The sequence below is a fragment of the Aulonocara sp. 'chitande type north' Nkhata Bay genome, linkage group LG5 (genome assembly GCF_057382095.1).
Source record: "Aulonocara sp. 'chitande type north' Nkhata Bay isolate Kocher_YH1m ecotype deep benthic linkage group LG5, A_spYH_male_GT1.1, whole genome shotgun sequence".
Lineage (NCBI taxonomy): Eukaryota > Metazoa > Chordata > Actinopteri > Cichliformes > Cichlidae > Aulonocara > Aulonocara sp. 'chitande type north' Nkhata Bay.
Window position 1 is genome coordinate 10,461,671 of NC_141348.1, and position 14,118 is coordinate 10,475,788.

Here is a 14,118-nt window from a genome sequence, read left to right on the forward strand (position 1 = left end):
AAAACACAGATTTAAAAATTACATGGTCTAATATTTACATTTAGCATAACTGCAACATTATTTTTTCGTTGTTTTTTTTTTTAAAGACTCGAAAGGACTTGAAATTCAAAGTTTCAGACTTGTGACTTGACTCGGACTTTTACACCAGTGACTTGAGACTCGACTCTGACTTGCCTGACATTACTTGAGACTTGACTTGAGACTTGAGGATAAAGACTTGAGACTTACTTGAGACTTGCAAAACAATGACTTGGTCCCACCTCTGGTGTAATTAAAGAGTGTGTGGTCAAAAAGTGTTACTTGATAAGACAGCACCCACACAGGGGCTATTTGGATTTACTGCAACTCTGCTCAGACTGAAGGTGAGCAGAGGAGTGCCGAATCCATGAAACGATCTCTTATTAAAGCACATTAATTAGTTACAGTATTTAAAGCCTTTTATTAGAAAGAGCTGCACACAAAAGCTGTCCAAGTCTGTGTAAGCTCGCAGGCTGCAACCTATTTCTGTCTTCTCACTGAGCACTCATTTCTCTCGTGGCTTCGCTCGACTGTCTGTGCTGTGTGGCGTGAACGACTTTTGCTCCACGGGGACTTTTTCTGCAAAGGTAGAACTGTGAACTCTCACATTTTCAATAAAAATGTCTGCTGCAGCGCGCAGGGTTAAAAGCTTCTGACTCATCTCACTGAGCCCACGGAGGTGGAAATGGAGAAATAACTCGTGGGGAGGAGGACATCTCCTCGTGTAACTGGTGATATCTGCGTCTGGCTGATGTTTCATGTTTTTAATATGCACTCCAACCTAGACAGTTTCCTTTCAGTCAGTTGGCAAAACACAAATTAGTGTGAAAGCAGCGTGTGAGATGGAAGGCATTACAGGAATCCAAACCCTACCATCTATTATATTACAGTTTTTCTGTAGTGCTGTGACACGACATGTTTTAGCGCCTCACCTCTGAAAATGCTTTTCACGAACGAACTCATACACACAGCAAAGTATTGATTTTACATCAAAATCAAATCGTTGCATGAATAATTCACTGCCATCAAAATGTCGTCTTCCTTTGAGATTCTTTAAACCAGGTATTTCAGTGACACTGAATACTCTACAACAGCGGTCCCCAACCCCTGGGCCTCGGACCGGTACTGGTCCGTGAGTCGTTTGGTACCGGGCCACGAGAGTTGAGGCTCAGGTGTGAAATGTATGGTTTTCAGGGTTTTTAATTGGTTTTCAGCGTTATTTTGTTATCGTTTTTATCGTTACCTCGGTTTTCCTGGGTTTTTCACGTGTGTTATGAATAAATCTTATTTTTTTCGGTACCAGTACTAGTTTTATTTTGTTGTATTTATCCGCGACACCTTAAAGGCCGGCCCGTGAAAATAATGTCCGCATAAACTGGTCCGTGGCGCAAAAAAGGTTGGAGACCGCTGCTCTACAACACTTAGATATCCTCAAATACTCTAAGTATTAAGAGTTTTCTCAGTTTCTTTTGTTCAGTTCTCAAATGACAGATGAAGGTTTTAAAAGAAGCTGTAAAATCCTTCAGAACAATTCATTACCTCTGCACATAAGAAGGAACATTTGCCATTCTGTTATCATCCAGATTTCTTTTTCTAGACATGATGGATTTCAGTTCACATGAGTTTCTTTGTTATTCTAGCGATCAGTTTCCATTCGTCCCTTGTCTGGGTTAAGTTCGTGGAGGCAACAGTCTGAGCAGAGAAGCCCAGACTTCCAACATCCCGGCCACCTTAACCAGCTCATAGTGTCGACAGATACGATCTCTCCAGCTTGTAATGGGTCTTCCCTGGGGCTTCCTCCTGGTTGTTGTCAGATACCCAAACTACCTCTGCTGGGTCCTTCTGATGACGAAGTTATCAGTTTTAATCTTTATAGTTTCACCTTTCAGTAAAACTTCCTGATGGAATTAATGTGATTCACTCCATGGTCCCTGCTTTGACTGCATTGTTATTAGTGCTTCCCTTTCATCTCCTTCCGTCTTGTCTCTCCTTCAGTGCCTTCGTCCTTTCTGTCTCTTTGTCTGACATCTTTTTTAGTGTCAGTCTTCACATCTCATCTTCATGTTGCTGTGTTTTGGACCTTTGATAATTTTACTTTCTGTTTTTGTCTCCTTCTGTTGTGATTGTCTGCCCTGCTCTCATCTCCTTTTCTATGACTTCCTCTTCTTCCTGTCTTCTGTGACTCAATGTATATATTGTCTCTGCCAGATCATCTGGTTGTCCACTCTACAGTCACGTGGCAGCACATTTTTCCAGCTAATGTCCAAGCACTGTGTGGTTTATGATTGATTAACAGTTTCTTGTAACCCTGGTCGAGTTTTTATTGGACGTTTAATCATTTACAAACATGCTGTAAGTGATGATTTCTAGATTACTATTTATGCATCATTGCTAAACCACAATAATTCACAGAACAGACACAGTGTAACACGTTTAAGCAACAAATTCATAGAAAATTAAACCAATCTGTTTTTGCATGTTAATCCACAGGCTTTGAAGTTTTATGATTCATTAAAAAAATTAAAAATTCAATTTTGGACTGTAGCATGGTTTTTGCATGCTGTGACACATATAGGCAAATGGTACAATGATTTGTATCAGTGTAGTAAGGAGAAAACAACAGATAATACAAACATGCAGGAGATTGATGTGGCGCGTGCACACACACACACACACACACACACACACGTCTTATAATTCCACTGCACTGGTTTATTTACTGTACTGTAATACTGCAATTTGAGTTTTTACTTACCTCCATGGAGAAGCGTCTGTGCTGGGCCTTGCTGTGGTAGTGGAGGTGGGATGGAGACTGAGCTCCTGGAGTGGTTGGTTCAGGGCTCACTGGGCTGACATCATGAGATGGAGGACCCAGTCTGTCTGGAGTCAGGCCTGACAGAGGGGAAATATAATCAACGGTGGTGGGCCACCGAAAACTCTGAGAACAGCTTAAGATCTCAGTGGGATACGTTGACAGAACAGTCAGCGACTGGCACCTTAGCTCCTGTAAAGCGTCGGCATTCATTGAGTTTAAGCAGTAATTCAGTTTGGGTTTCTCTGCAGTCGTGGTCCTTTAATCACACAACTACAGCTGACTTTCAATATCAAGGGAAAACATCCATCCCCAACCCATGTAATTAAGTCCGACTTCAAAGCTGTACATCTGACCCTGATATCCATGTGTGCACAAATCTGTGTTTTTCCCAAGAAAACTGCCTTCTCCTTTTATGTTTAAAACTCTGCTTATGTACTTTAAATGCTTGTGTGAAATAAGGACGTTTTTTTAAATGCCCAACTAAACGGCATGTTTACAGGATGGAACAAAAGAGTATTCGATTTTATGGATATTTCGTCTTCCATTTGTGTGTGTGACTTTATTCTTTACAACCATTTTGATGAGACTTAAAGTTTGAATGTTGACCTGATTTGACTGACAGCTGTGCCAGCACAGGGGTAGTAGCTCCTCACTGTCCATAAGCTTCATCTCATCTGCAGCCTCCAGGCATGTGTATGTGCATTAAAATACAAAGCGCCCCTGTTTCCATGGAGATACTGCTTAACAAGGGAAGCAGGTCTCGTGTTAAGGAGGAGGTCTCAGACAGTAGGTTTCTTCCTAGCTTCCGCACAGCACACACTCACATTTATATGCATACATGCTAAACATTTACTGTGTAACTATGGCCTTTCTCAACCTGCCTACACACACCCAGCTCATTCATATATGCATACACATATAAAAAGATAACGTAAAACTAGAGGCAGGTGCTCAGATTTGAGCATGCCTGGTTGGGTTTGATGCAACGTTTTAACAGCACCGCAGAGAGGCTTTTAACAAGCCATGCTATGCGTTGTATTCAGTGACTGTCTAAATGGGCCGGGGGGATGAAATGACAACCTGTTTGCTGGTCATTTGAATATCACAGCTACAGCACTCCTTTGATCTCTTGATGCTAATTAGGGTCGGTGAAGGTGACACTGATATGAACACGCGCTAACAAAGTGTCACATTGCTGTGAAATATGGATGGATGCCTGCTAGAAATCTTGTTAGAAAAAGGACAATCCAATATGGTACGCAGCATGATGTTTTTGTAGCATTTCCATCTCAAACTGTGCTCATAGTGAGAGGCTGAAATAGGAACAAATGAGCGGGGAAAGAAATACCTTCAGTACTGACTTGGACATGTTAGATTATTTGCTTTTCATCAGTGTTGCACGTCGTCTGCACAGACAATTGACTGAGATGAATTTCTGATCTGGTATAGCTCCTTAAGGGAAAACACTTGACATTTAAATATCACACTTATACAAAAGCATATTCAGCAAAGCGGCTTTAAATTATCCATTAAAACAAAATCACTCTCACGTAGTTTCATGCAAACAAAAAAATATTCCTGCAATGTAATATAATAATTTTATAATGACAGAAAACAGCACTGAAAGTGTGTGTTTTTGTTCATGTGTGCATGAATCTATAGGTTACGCTGATGAGCTGATTGTACTCCGTGATCAGGGATTGTAATCGTCTCTGTTTGATGCTGCAATGTTTTTTTTTAAAAAAAAACATGTAATAGAAACCAATGATTTGACAGGATACACTACATTAAAACTATTATAGTATGGATAGTGGGATCTTATAAGTTGAGCCTTTATTGACATCTTTATGACAAAGTACCATCGTATTACTACAATGATAGAGACAATTTACCAAAACAACATATATTATGCAACATATACTACACTGTCCTGCACTATTGTGTTTCACTATTACAGCGCTGTAGTATAGGTCTATATGTATAAGTAATTTTTCATCAGGTGTTTTCAGTCCTGTTGCCACACGTCTGTAAAATCATTCAGTTATTCATGTAATTGATTGTATTTTAAAAATAGACACGCCAGCTCATGTTTGCATGAATTATTTGACCACTTATACACTGCCAGTCAAAAGTTTGGACACACCTTTTCATTTAATGGGTTTTCTTTATAGATACAGTCATCAAATATATGAAGCAAGATATATGTGGCAAAGAAAAAAATGATCAATAACTCTAAATATGTATTATATTTTAGATTCCTGAAAGTAGCCACCCTTTGCTTCGTTGACAGTGCTCCAAACCGTTGGCCTTCTCTCGATGAGCTTCATGATGTAGTCACCTGAAATGGTTCTCCCTTCACAGGTGTGCATTGTCAACTGTTACAATTTATATTATGGAAAGAACCAATCAGAGAAATGAATAAAGAGAAATGACAGTCCGTCATTACTGCCAGGTCAGTCTGGAAATTTTCTAAAACTTTGAATGCGTCCCCAAGTGCTACGAGGAAACGGGGTCACATGAGGACCGCCCCCAGGAAAGGAAGACCAAGAGTCAGCTCTGCTGCTGAGGATAAATTCATCCAAGTCACCAGCCTCAAAAAGTTAACACAAGTTAACAGCAGCTCAGGTTAGAGCCCAGAAAAATGCCACACCGAGTTCCAGTAGCAGACACATCTCTACATCAACTGTTCAAAAGGAGACTGTGAATCAGGCCTTTATAGTCAAATAGCTGCTAAGAAACCACTACTAAGGAAAAGCAACAAGGAGAAAAGATTTGTTTGGGCCAAGAAACACAAGGAGTGGGCATTAGACCAGTGGAAATCTGTGCTTTGGTCTGAAGAATGCATGTGTGTGGCGCTGTCACTTGGTGTTTGCTCGCTCTGAGGTAGAGTATCACTTCCTGTTCCTGCTCAAACACAGTGGTGTTTCTGAGTAGCTTATTTGCTTAGCAATTTAATTAACAACTTTTAAATACATTCATTTTCATAGTATAATCTTCACGTGCTTCATCCGAAGCACACTTTCTGTGTACTCACTACCTACAGTGGGGCAAAAAAGTATTTAGTCAGCCATCGATTGTGCAAGTTCCCTCACCTAAAATGATGACAGAGGTCAGTAATTTGCACCAGAGGTACACTTCAACTGTGAGAGACAGAATGTGGAAATAAAATCCATGAATCCACATGGTAGGATTTGTAAAGAATTTATTCGTAAATTAGGGTGGAAAATAAGTATTTGGTCAATAACAAAAATACAACTCAATACTTTGTAACATAACCTTTGTTGGCAATAACAGAGGTCAAACGTTTACTATAGGTCTTTACCAGGTTTGCACACACAGTAGCTGGTATTTTGGCCCATTCCTCCATGCAGATCTTCTCGAGAGCAGTGATGTTTTGGGGCTGTCGCCGAGCAACACGAACTTTCAACTCCCGCCACAGATTTTCTATGGGGTTGAGGTCTGGAGACTGGCTAGGCCACTCCAGGACTTTCAAATGCTTCTTACGGAGCCACTCCTTTGTTGCCCGGGCGGTGTGTTTTGGATCATTGTCATGTTGGAAGACCCAGCCTCGTTTCATCTTCAAAGTTCTCACTGATGGAAGGAGGTTTTGGCTCAAAATCTCACGATACATGGCCCCATTCATTCTGTCCTTAACACGGATCAGTCGTCCTGTCCCCTTGGCAGAAAAACAGCCCCATAGCATGATGTTTCCACCCCCATGCTTCACAGTAGGTATGGTGTTCTTGGGATGCAACTCAGTATTCTTCTTCCTCCAAACACGACCAGTTGAGTTTATACCAAAAAGTTCTACTTTGGTTTCATCTGACCACATGACATTCTCCCAATCCTCTGCTGTATCATCCATGTGCTCTCTGGCAAACTTCAGACGGGCCTGGACATGCACTGGCTTCAGCAGCGCAACACGTCTGGCACTGCGGGATTTGATTCCCTGCCGTTGTAGTGTGTTACTGATGGTGACCTTTGTTACTTTGGTCCCAGCTCTCTGCAGGTCATTCACCAGGTCCCCCCGTGTGGTTCTGGGATCTTTGCTCACCGTTCTCATGATCATTTTGACCCCACGGGATGAGATCTTGCGTGGAGCCCCAGATCGAGGGAGATTATCAGTGGTCTTGTATGTCTTCCATTTTCTGATGATTGCTCCCACAGTTGATTTTTTCACACCAAGCTGCTTGCCCATTGTAGATTCACTCTTCCCAGTCTGGTGCAGGTCTACAATACTTTTCCTGGTGTCCTTCGAAAGCTCTTTGGTCTTGGCCATGGTGGAGTTTGGAGTCTGACTGTTTGAGGCTGTGGACAGGTGTCTTTTATACAGATGATGAGTTCAAACAGGTGCCATTCATACAGGTAACGAGTGGGGGACAGAAAAGCTTCTTACAGAAGACGTTACAGGTCTGTGAGAGCCAGAGATTTTCCTTGTTTGAGGTGACCAAATACTTATTTTCCACCCTAATTTACGAATAAATTCTTTACAAATCCTACCATGTGAATTCATGGATTTTTTTTCACATTCTGTCTCTCACAGTTGAAGTGTACCTCTGGTGCAAATTACTGACCTCTGTCATCATTTTAAGTGGGGGAACTTGCACAATCGGTGGCTGACTAAATACTTTTTTGCCCCACTGTAAGTTATAGCCAAAGTATTCACTCACTGTCTCTGTACTGTTTCGCTAGCTTAGCTTAGCTCGTAGCCGACTCGTTAGCACCATGGCTACTTCACCTGTCCATCCTGCACTTTCTTGCTCATTGTGTCAGATGTTTAGTTACTCCTCGGCCTCCTTTAGCAGTAATGATATCTGTAACAAATGTAGCATATTTGCAGCTCTGGAGGCCAGGATTACTGAATTGGAGACTCAGCTTCGCACCCTTCATTCACCCATAGCTAGCCAGCCCCCTGCAGCTGGTGCAGCCGAAGATAGCGTAGGCCCCGCTAGCTGTTCCCCGGCAGACCCCAAGCAGCTGGGGAAAGAGGGCGGCTGGGTCACGGTGAGGAGGAAGCATAGTCCTAAACAGAAGCCCCAGGTACACCACCAACCCGTTCATGTGTCTAACCGTTTTTCCCCACTCGGCGACACACCCGCCGGGGGTCAAACTCTGGTAATTGGTGATTCTGTTCTCAGACATGTGAAGCTAGAGACACCGGCAACCATAGTCAATTGTCTTCCAGGGGCCAGAGCAGGCGACATTGAAGGAAATTTAAAACTGCTGGCTAAGGGTAAACGTAAATTCAGTAAAATCATAATTCACGTCGGCAGTAATGACACCCGGTTACGCCAATCGGAGGTCACTAAAATCAATATTGAATCGGTGTGCAACTTTGCCAAAACAATGTCGGACTCTGTAGTTTTCTCTGGTCCCCTCCCCAATCAGACCAGGAGTGACATGTTTAGCCGCATGTTCTCCTTAAATTGCTGGCTGTCTGAGTGGTGTCCCAGAAACGATGTGGGCTTCATAGATAATTGGCAAACCTTCTGGAGGAAACCTGGTCTTGTTAGGAGAGACGGCATCCATCCCACTTTGGATGGAGCAGCTCTCATTTCTAGAAATATGGACAAATTTATTAAACCCCCCAAAATATGACTATCCAGAGTTGGGACCAGGAAGCAGAGTTGCAGTCTTACACGCCTCTCTGCAGCTTCTCTCCTCCTGCTACCCCCCAAAAACCCATCTCCACAGAGACTGTGTCAACTCCCAAACAGACAAAAAACAAACTAAAAACCAGCAACAAACAACTTAAACATAAACAATTACAAAGAAAGAACAATACAGTATCCACATCTGAACCAAAGAGTAAAACAGTGAAATGTGGATTATTAAATATTAGGTCTCTCTCCTCCAAGTCTCTGTTAGTACATGACTTAATAATTGATCAACAAATTGATTTACTCTGCCTTACAGAAACCTGGTTGCAGCAGGATGATTATGTTAGTTTAAATGAATCAACACCCCCGAGTCATTCTAACTACCAGAAACCTCGAAGCACAGACCGAGGGGGCGGTGTGGCAGCAATTTTTCACACCAGCCTATTAATTAATGAAAGACCAAGACAGACTTTTAATTCATTTGAAAGCCTGATGCTTAGCCTCGTCCACCCCAGCTGTAAAACTCAGAAACCAGTCTTACTTATCATCTATCGTCCACCTGGGCCTTACACAGAGTTTCTCTCTGATTTCTCAGACTTTATATCTAATTTAGTTCTGACCTCAGATAAAATAATTATTGTGGGTGATTTTAACATCCATGTAGATGCTAAAAATGACAGCCTCAACATGGCATTTAATCTGTTATTAGACTCAATTGGTTTCTCTCAAAATGTAAAAGAACCCACCCACCACTTTAATCACACTCTAGATCTTGTTTTAACATATGGCATAGAAACTGAACATTTAACAGTGTTTCCTGAAAACCCTCTCCTGTCTGATCATTTCCTGATAACATTTACATTTACAATAATTGATTACACAGCGGTGGAGAGTAGACTTTATCACAGTAGATGTCTTTCTGAAAGCGCTGTAACTAAGTTTAAGAATATAATCCACCCACTGTTATCATCTTCAATGCCCCGTACCAACATAGAGCAGAGCAGCTATCTGAACGCTACCCCAACAGAGGTCGATTATCTTGTTAATAATTTCACCTCCTCACTACGTACGACTCTGGATACTGTAGCTCCTGTGAAAACTAAGGTCTCTAATCAGAAGTACCTGACTCCGTGGTATAATTCTCAAACGCGTACCCTAAAGCAGATGACTCGTAATCTGGAGAGGAAATGGCGTGTCACAAATTTAGAGGATCCTCATTTAGCCTGGAGAAATAGTTTGCTGCTTTATAAGAAAGCCCTCCGCAAAGCAAGAACATCTTACTATTCATCACTGATTGAAGAAAATAAGAACAACCCTAGGTTTCTCTTCAGCTCTGTAGCCAGGCTGACAAAAAGTCAAAGCTCTGTTGAGCCAACAATCCCTTTAACGTCAACTAGTAATGACTTCATGAACTTCTTCCTTCACAAATAAAATTTTTATCATTAGAGAAAAAATTACCAGTAATCATCCCACAGATGTAATATTATCTACAGCTACTCTTAGTACCATTGATGTTAAGTTAGACTCTTTTTCTCCAATTGATCTTTCTGAGTTAACTTCAATAATTACTTCCTCCAAGCCATCAACGTGTCTTTTAGACCCCATTCCTACAAAACTGCTCAAAGAAGTCCTGCCATTAATTAATTCTTCGATCTTAAATATGATCAACCTGTCTCTAATAATCAGCTATGTACCACAGGCCTTCAAGCTAGCTGTAGTTAAACCTTTACTCAAAAAGCCATCTCTAGACCCAGCAGTCTTAGCTAATTATAGGCCAATCTCCAACCTTCCTTTCATATCAAAAATCCTTGAAAGAGTAGTTGTCAAACAGCTAACAGATCATCTGCAGAGGAATGGTTTATTTGAAGAGTTTCAGTCAGGTTTCAGAGCTCAGCACAGCACAGAAACAGCTTTAGTGAAGGTTACAAATGATCTTCTTATGGCCTCTGACAGTGGACTCATCTCTGTGCTTGTCCTGCTAGACCTTAGTGCAGCATTCGATACTGTCGACCATAATATCCTATTAGAGCGATTAGAACATGCTGTAGGTGTTACAGGTACTGCACTGCAGTGGTTTGTATCATATCTATCTAATAGACTCCAATTTGTTCATGTAAATGGAGAGTCTTCTTCACACACTGAGGTTAATTATGGAGTTCCACAGGGTTCAGTGCTAGGACCAATTCTGTTTACAATATACATGCTTCCCTTAGGCAGCATCATTAGAAGACATAGCATACATTTACACTGCTATGCAGATGACACCCAGCTCTATCTGTCCATGAAGCCAGATAACACACACCAATTAGTTAAACTGCAGGAATGTCTTAAAGACATAAAGACCTGGATGGCCGCTAACTTTCTGCTTCTTAATTCAGATAAAACTGAGGTTATTGTACTCGGCCCTGGAAAGCTTAGAAATATGGTATCTAACCAGATTCTTACTCTGGATGGCATTACCTTGGCCTCCAGTAACACTGTGAGGAACCTTGGAGTCATTTTTGACCAGGACATGTCCTTCAATGCACATATTAAACAAATATGTAAGACTGCTTTCTTCCATTTGCGCAACATCTCTAAAGTTAGAAATATCCTGTCTCAGAGTGACGCTGAAAAACTAGTTCATGCATTTATTACTTCCAGGCTGGACTACTGTAATTCATTATTATCAGGATGTCCAAAAAACTCACTGAAAAGCCTTCAGCTAATCCAAAATGCTGCAGCAAGAGTCCTGACAGGGACTAGAAAGAGAGAGCATATTTCTCCTGTTTTGGCTTCCCTTCATTGGCTTCCTGTTAAGTCCAGAATTGAATTCAAAATCCTGCTCCTCACATACAAGGTCTTAAATAATCAGGTCCCATCTTATCTTAATGAGCTTGTAGTACCATATCACCCTATTAGAGCACTTCGCTCTTGCTCTGCAGGCCTACTTGTTGTTCCTAGAGTATTTAAAAGTAGAATGGGAGGCAGAGCCTTCAGTTTTCAGGCCCCTCTTCTGTGGAACCAGCTTCCAGTTTGGATTCTGGAGACAGACACTATCTCTACTTTCAAGATTAGGCTTAAAACTTTCCTTTTTGCTAAAGCATATAGTTAGGGCTGGACCAGGTGACCCTGAATCCTCCCTTAGTTATGCTGCAATAGACATAGGCTGCCGGGGGATTCCCATGATGCATTGAGTTTTTCCTTTCCAGTCACCTTTCTCACTCACTATGTATTAACAGACCTCTCTGCATTGAATCATATCTGTTATTAACCTCTGTCTCTCTTCCACAGCATGTCTTTTATCCTGTCTTCCTTCTCTCACCCCAACCGGTCGCAGCAGATGGCCCCGCCCCTCCCTGAGCCTGGTTCTGCCGGAGGTTTCTTCCTGTTAAAAGGGAGTTTTTCCTTCCCACTGTTGCCAAAGTGCTTGCTCATAGGGGGTCATATGATTGTTGGGTTTTTCTCTGTATCTATGAAGCGCCTTGAGGCGACTTATGTTGTGATTTGGCGCTATATAAATAAAATTGAATTGAATTGAATTGAATGAGTCCAAAGTTGAGATCTTTGTTTCCACCCACTGTGTCTTTGTGCGACGCAGAATAGGTGAACGGATGGTCTCCACATGCATGGATCCCAGAAGCATGGTGGAGGAGGTGTGATGGTGTGGAGTGCTTTGCTGCTGACACTGTTGGGGATTTATTCAAAACTGAAGGCACACTGAATGGAAGACTAAGAAGGAGAGCGATGGAGTGCTGCACCAGATGGCCTGTCCTCCACAGTCACCTGACATATGGAGGCTGACCTCCAATCAAGATGGTTTGGGATGAGATGGACCACAGAGTGAAGGCTAAAGGACCAACAAGTGCTCAGCATCTCTGGGAACTCCTTCAAGACTGTTGGAAACCATTTCAGGTGACGACCTCATGAAGTTCATCGAGAGAATGCCGAGAGTGTCCAAAGCAGGAATCAAAGCTAAGGGTGGCTGTTTTAAAGAATCTAAAATCTAAAACATGTTTTGAGTTATTTCACACTTTGTTTACTACATAATTCTGTATCTTTTCATTCATAGTTTCACTTCAGTGAGAATCTACAATGTAAATAGTAATGAAAATAAAGAAGAAACAGAAGAAAAATGTGAAGGTGTGTCCAAACCTTTGACGTAGTATGGTAGTCTACTTATTTTGCTGCACGAGAAACAATTCTGGGTTGAATTTAAAAAACCCCAAAAACCATGTTTGCTGATGCCGACCAAACTTTTTCCATCACCACACAAATTATGAAGTTGGCATACAGCAACAATAAAATGTTAAGGCATCACATGATTTTTCCATGTGATGCTTATATCCGAGATGTTTTTTATTCAAGTCTGCTACACTATGGGACATGATAAAATCCTACATGCTTCAGATGGAACAGAGCAAAACAAAAAAGAGAAATGATCAGTAAGAGCTACGAGTGGACTGCAAATATCAGGAGGTAGCTGGGTTTGTCTGCTTACCTCTCTCCTGACCTTCAGTAGCAGACAGTAATGCAGACTGATGGACTCTGGGGGGGTAAGACTACATAGCCAGCTGCTACTCCGTTAGACAGCTGAATAACATCCTCATTCAAATGTAATATTTTCATAGGAAGCAAGCACTTTAGATGCCTCATTTTGATTACTTATGTGGTAGTACACACGGACGCCTAAGGTATCTTATAATAACACGTCATAATAATACTGAATCGTCAAAATAGCACCGTAGCAGTAGGTGCTGTGCAAATAAAATTGAATTGAACCCGGGAACAAATGGTTGGAAATTGTGATGAAAGTTTAAATCAGATGCATTTTATAGACTCTGCACTGTTATTCCATCTCTCAGTATCAGACGTGGTTTACATAATCAAGCACAGGCACTCAAGGATCTACTTGTGAGTGTATTCAGCTTCCTGGTATTATCTACCCCAATTTATCCCACTATAACCCTTATTCCCCTTTGAAGCCTGCTGATCCTCTGGCTCCAACTTGGTGGTGGTACCAGTCATAGCCGGAAAACCCCCAGTTAATCTGTGAGGGTCTGCTACAGACACGGAAGGAAGGAAGGCTTTTGTATTAAAACCCAGAGCGGTGTTGCAGTTTGTGCTCTATTATTAGACACAAGCCATTCATGCTCACATGGAGACCAAAGATGCAAAGAGGTAGAAGAGCTCATGGGTTGGGAATGTGAATGGATTTGAATGCTTTTAATTACCCAGTGCTTTATTGTTTTTAAAAGCTCGTTCGGCCTCTGAATACTCTGAGAAATCAAACATTCAACAGTTAAAGAACAACATCTTCCATTTAAAGCTCGTGCTCACCTTACAACCTTAAGTCAGATATGCACTATTTTTTCTTTAAATCTAGAACGGCAGAAATATCTGACTTTTCAAGCTCCTAAATGTTCCACCAGCTACCTGTTCTAACAGTAAAGTGATCAATTCCACCAACTCTGCTCTGGTCTTCTCTCTAGCTGCAGATGCTAAATGCTCCACTGCATTCAGCACCTAGTTGTTGACGTGTGGATTTTTGTTTGTTGTTTTGGTGCCAAAGGTTGTTGACGAGAGTGGACATCTTTGAATTGGCTGTTAAATCAAAACAATGCATAGAAAGTTGTTTAGTGAAGCAACTAAATGATGTTTGTATATTTAAGTTTACTTCCCTTGTCTTTTTCTTAATTATTGGTT

General features: G+C 41.5%; 1 protein-coding gene across 5 annotated transcripts in view; it reads right to left on the reverse strand.

Annotated features, from left to right (window-relative positions):
* The window catches only part of cdk18 (cyclin dependent kinase 18), a 77,559-nt gene that overhangs the window by 28,648 nt on the left and 34,793 nt on the right, over positions 1–14,118 (reverse strand). For all 5 annotated transcript variants that reach the window (XM_086291250.1, XM_086291248.1, XM_086291252.1 and 2 more), the window contains one exon: positions 2,774–2,910. In XM_086291250.1, coding sequence (XP_086147376.1) covers positions 2,774–2,910 — 137 coding nt within the window. The remainder of the gene's footprint in view (positions 1–2,773; positions 2,911–14,118) is intronic.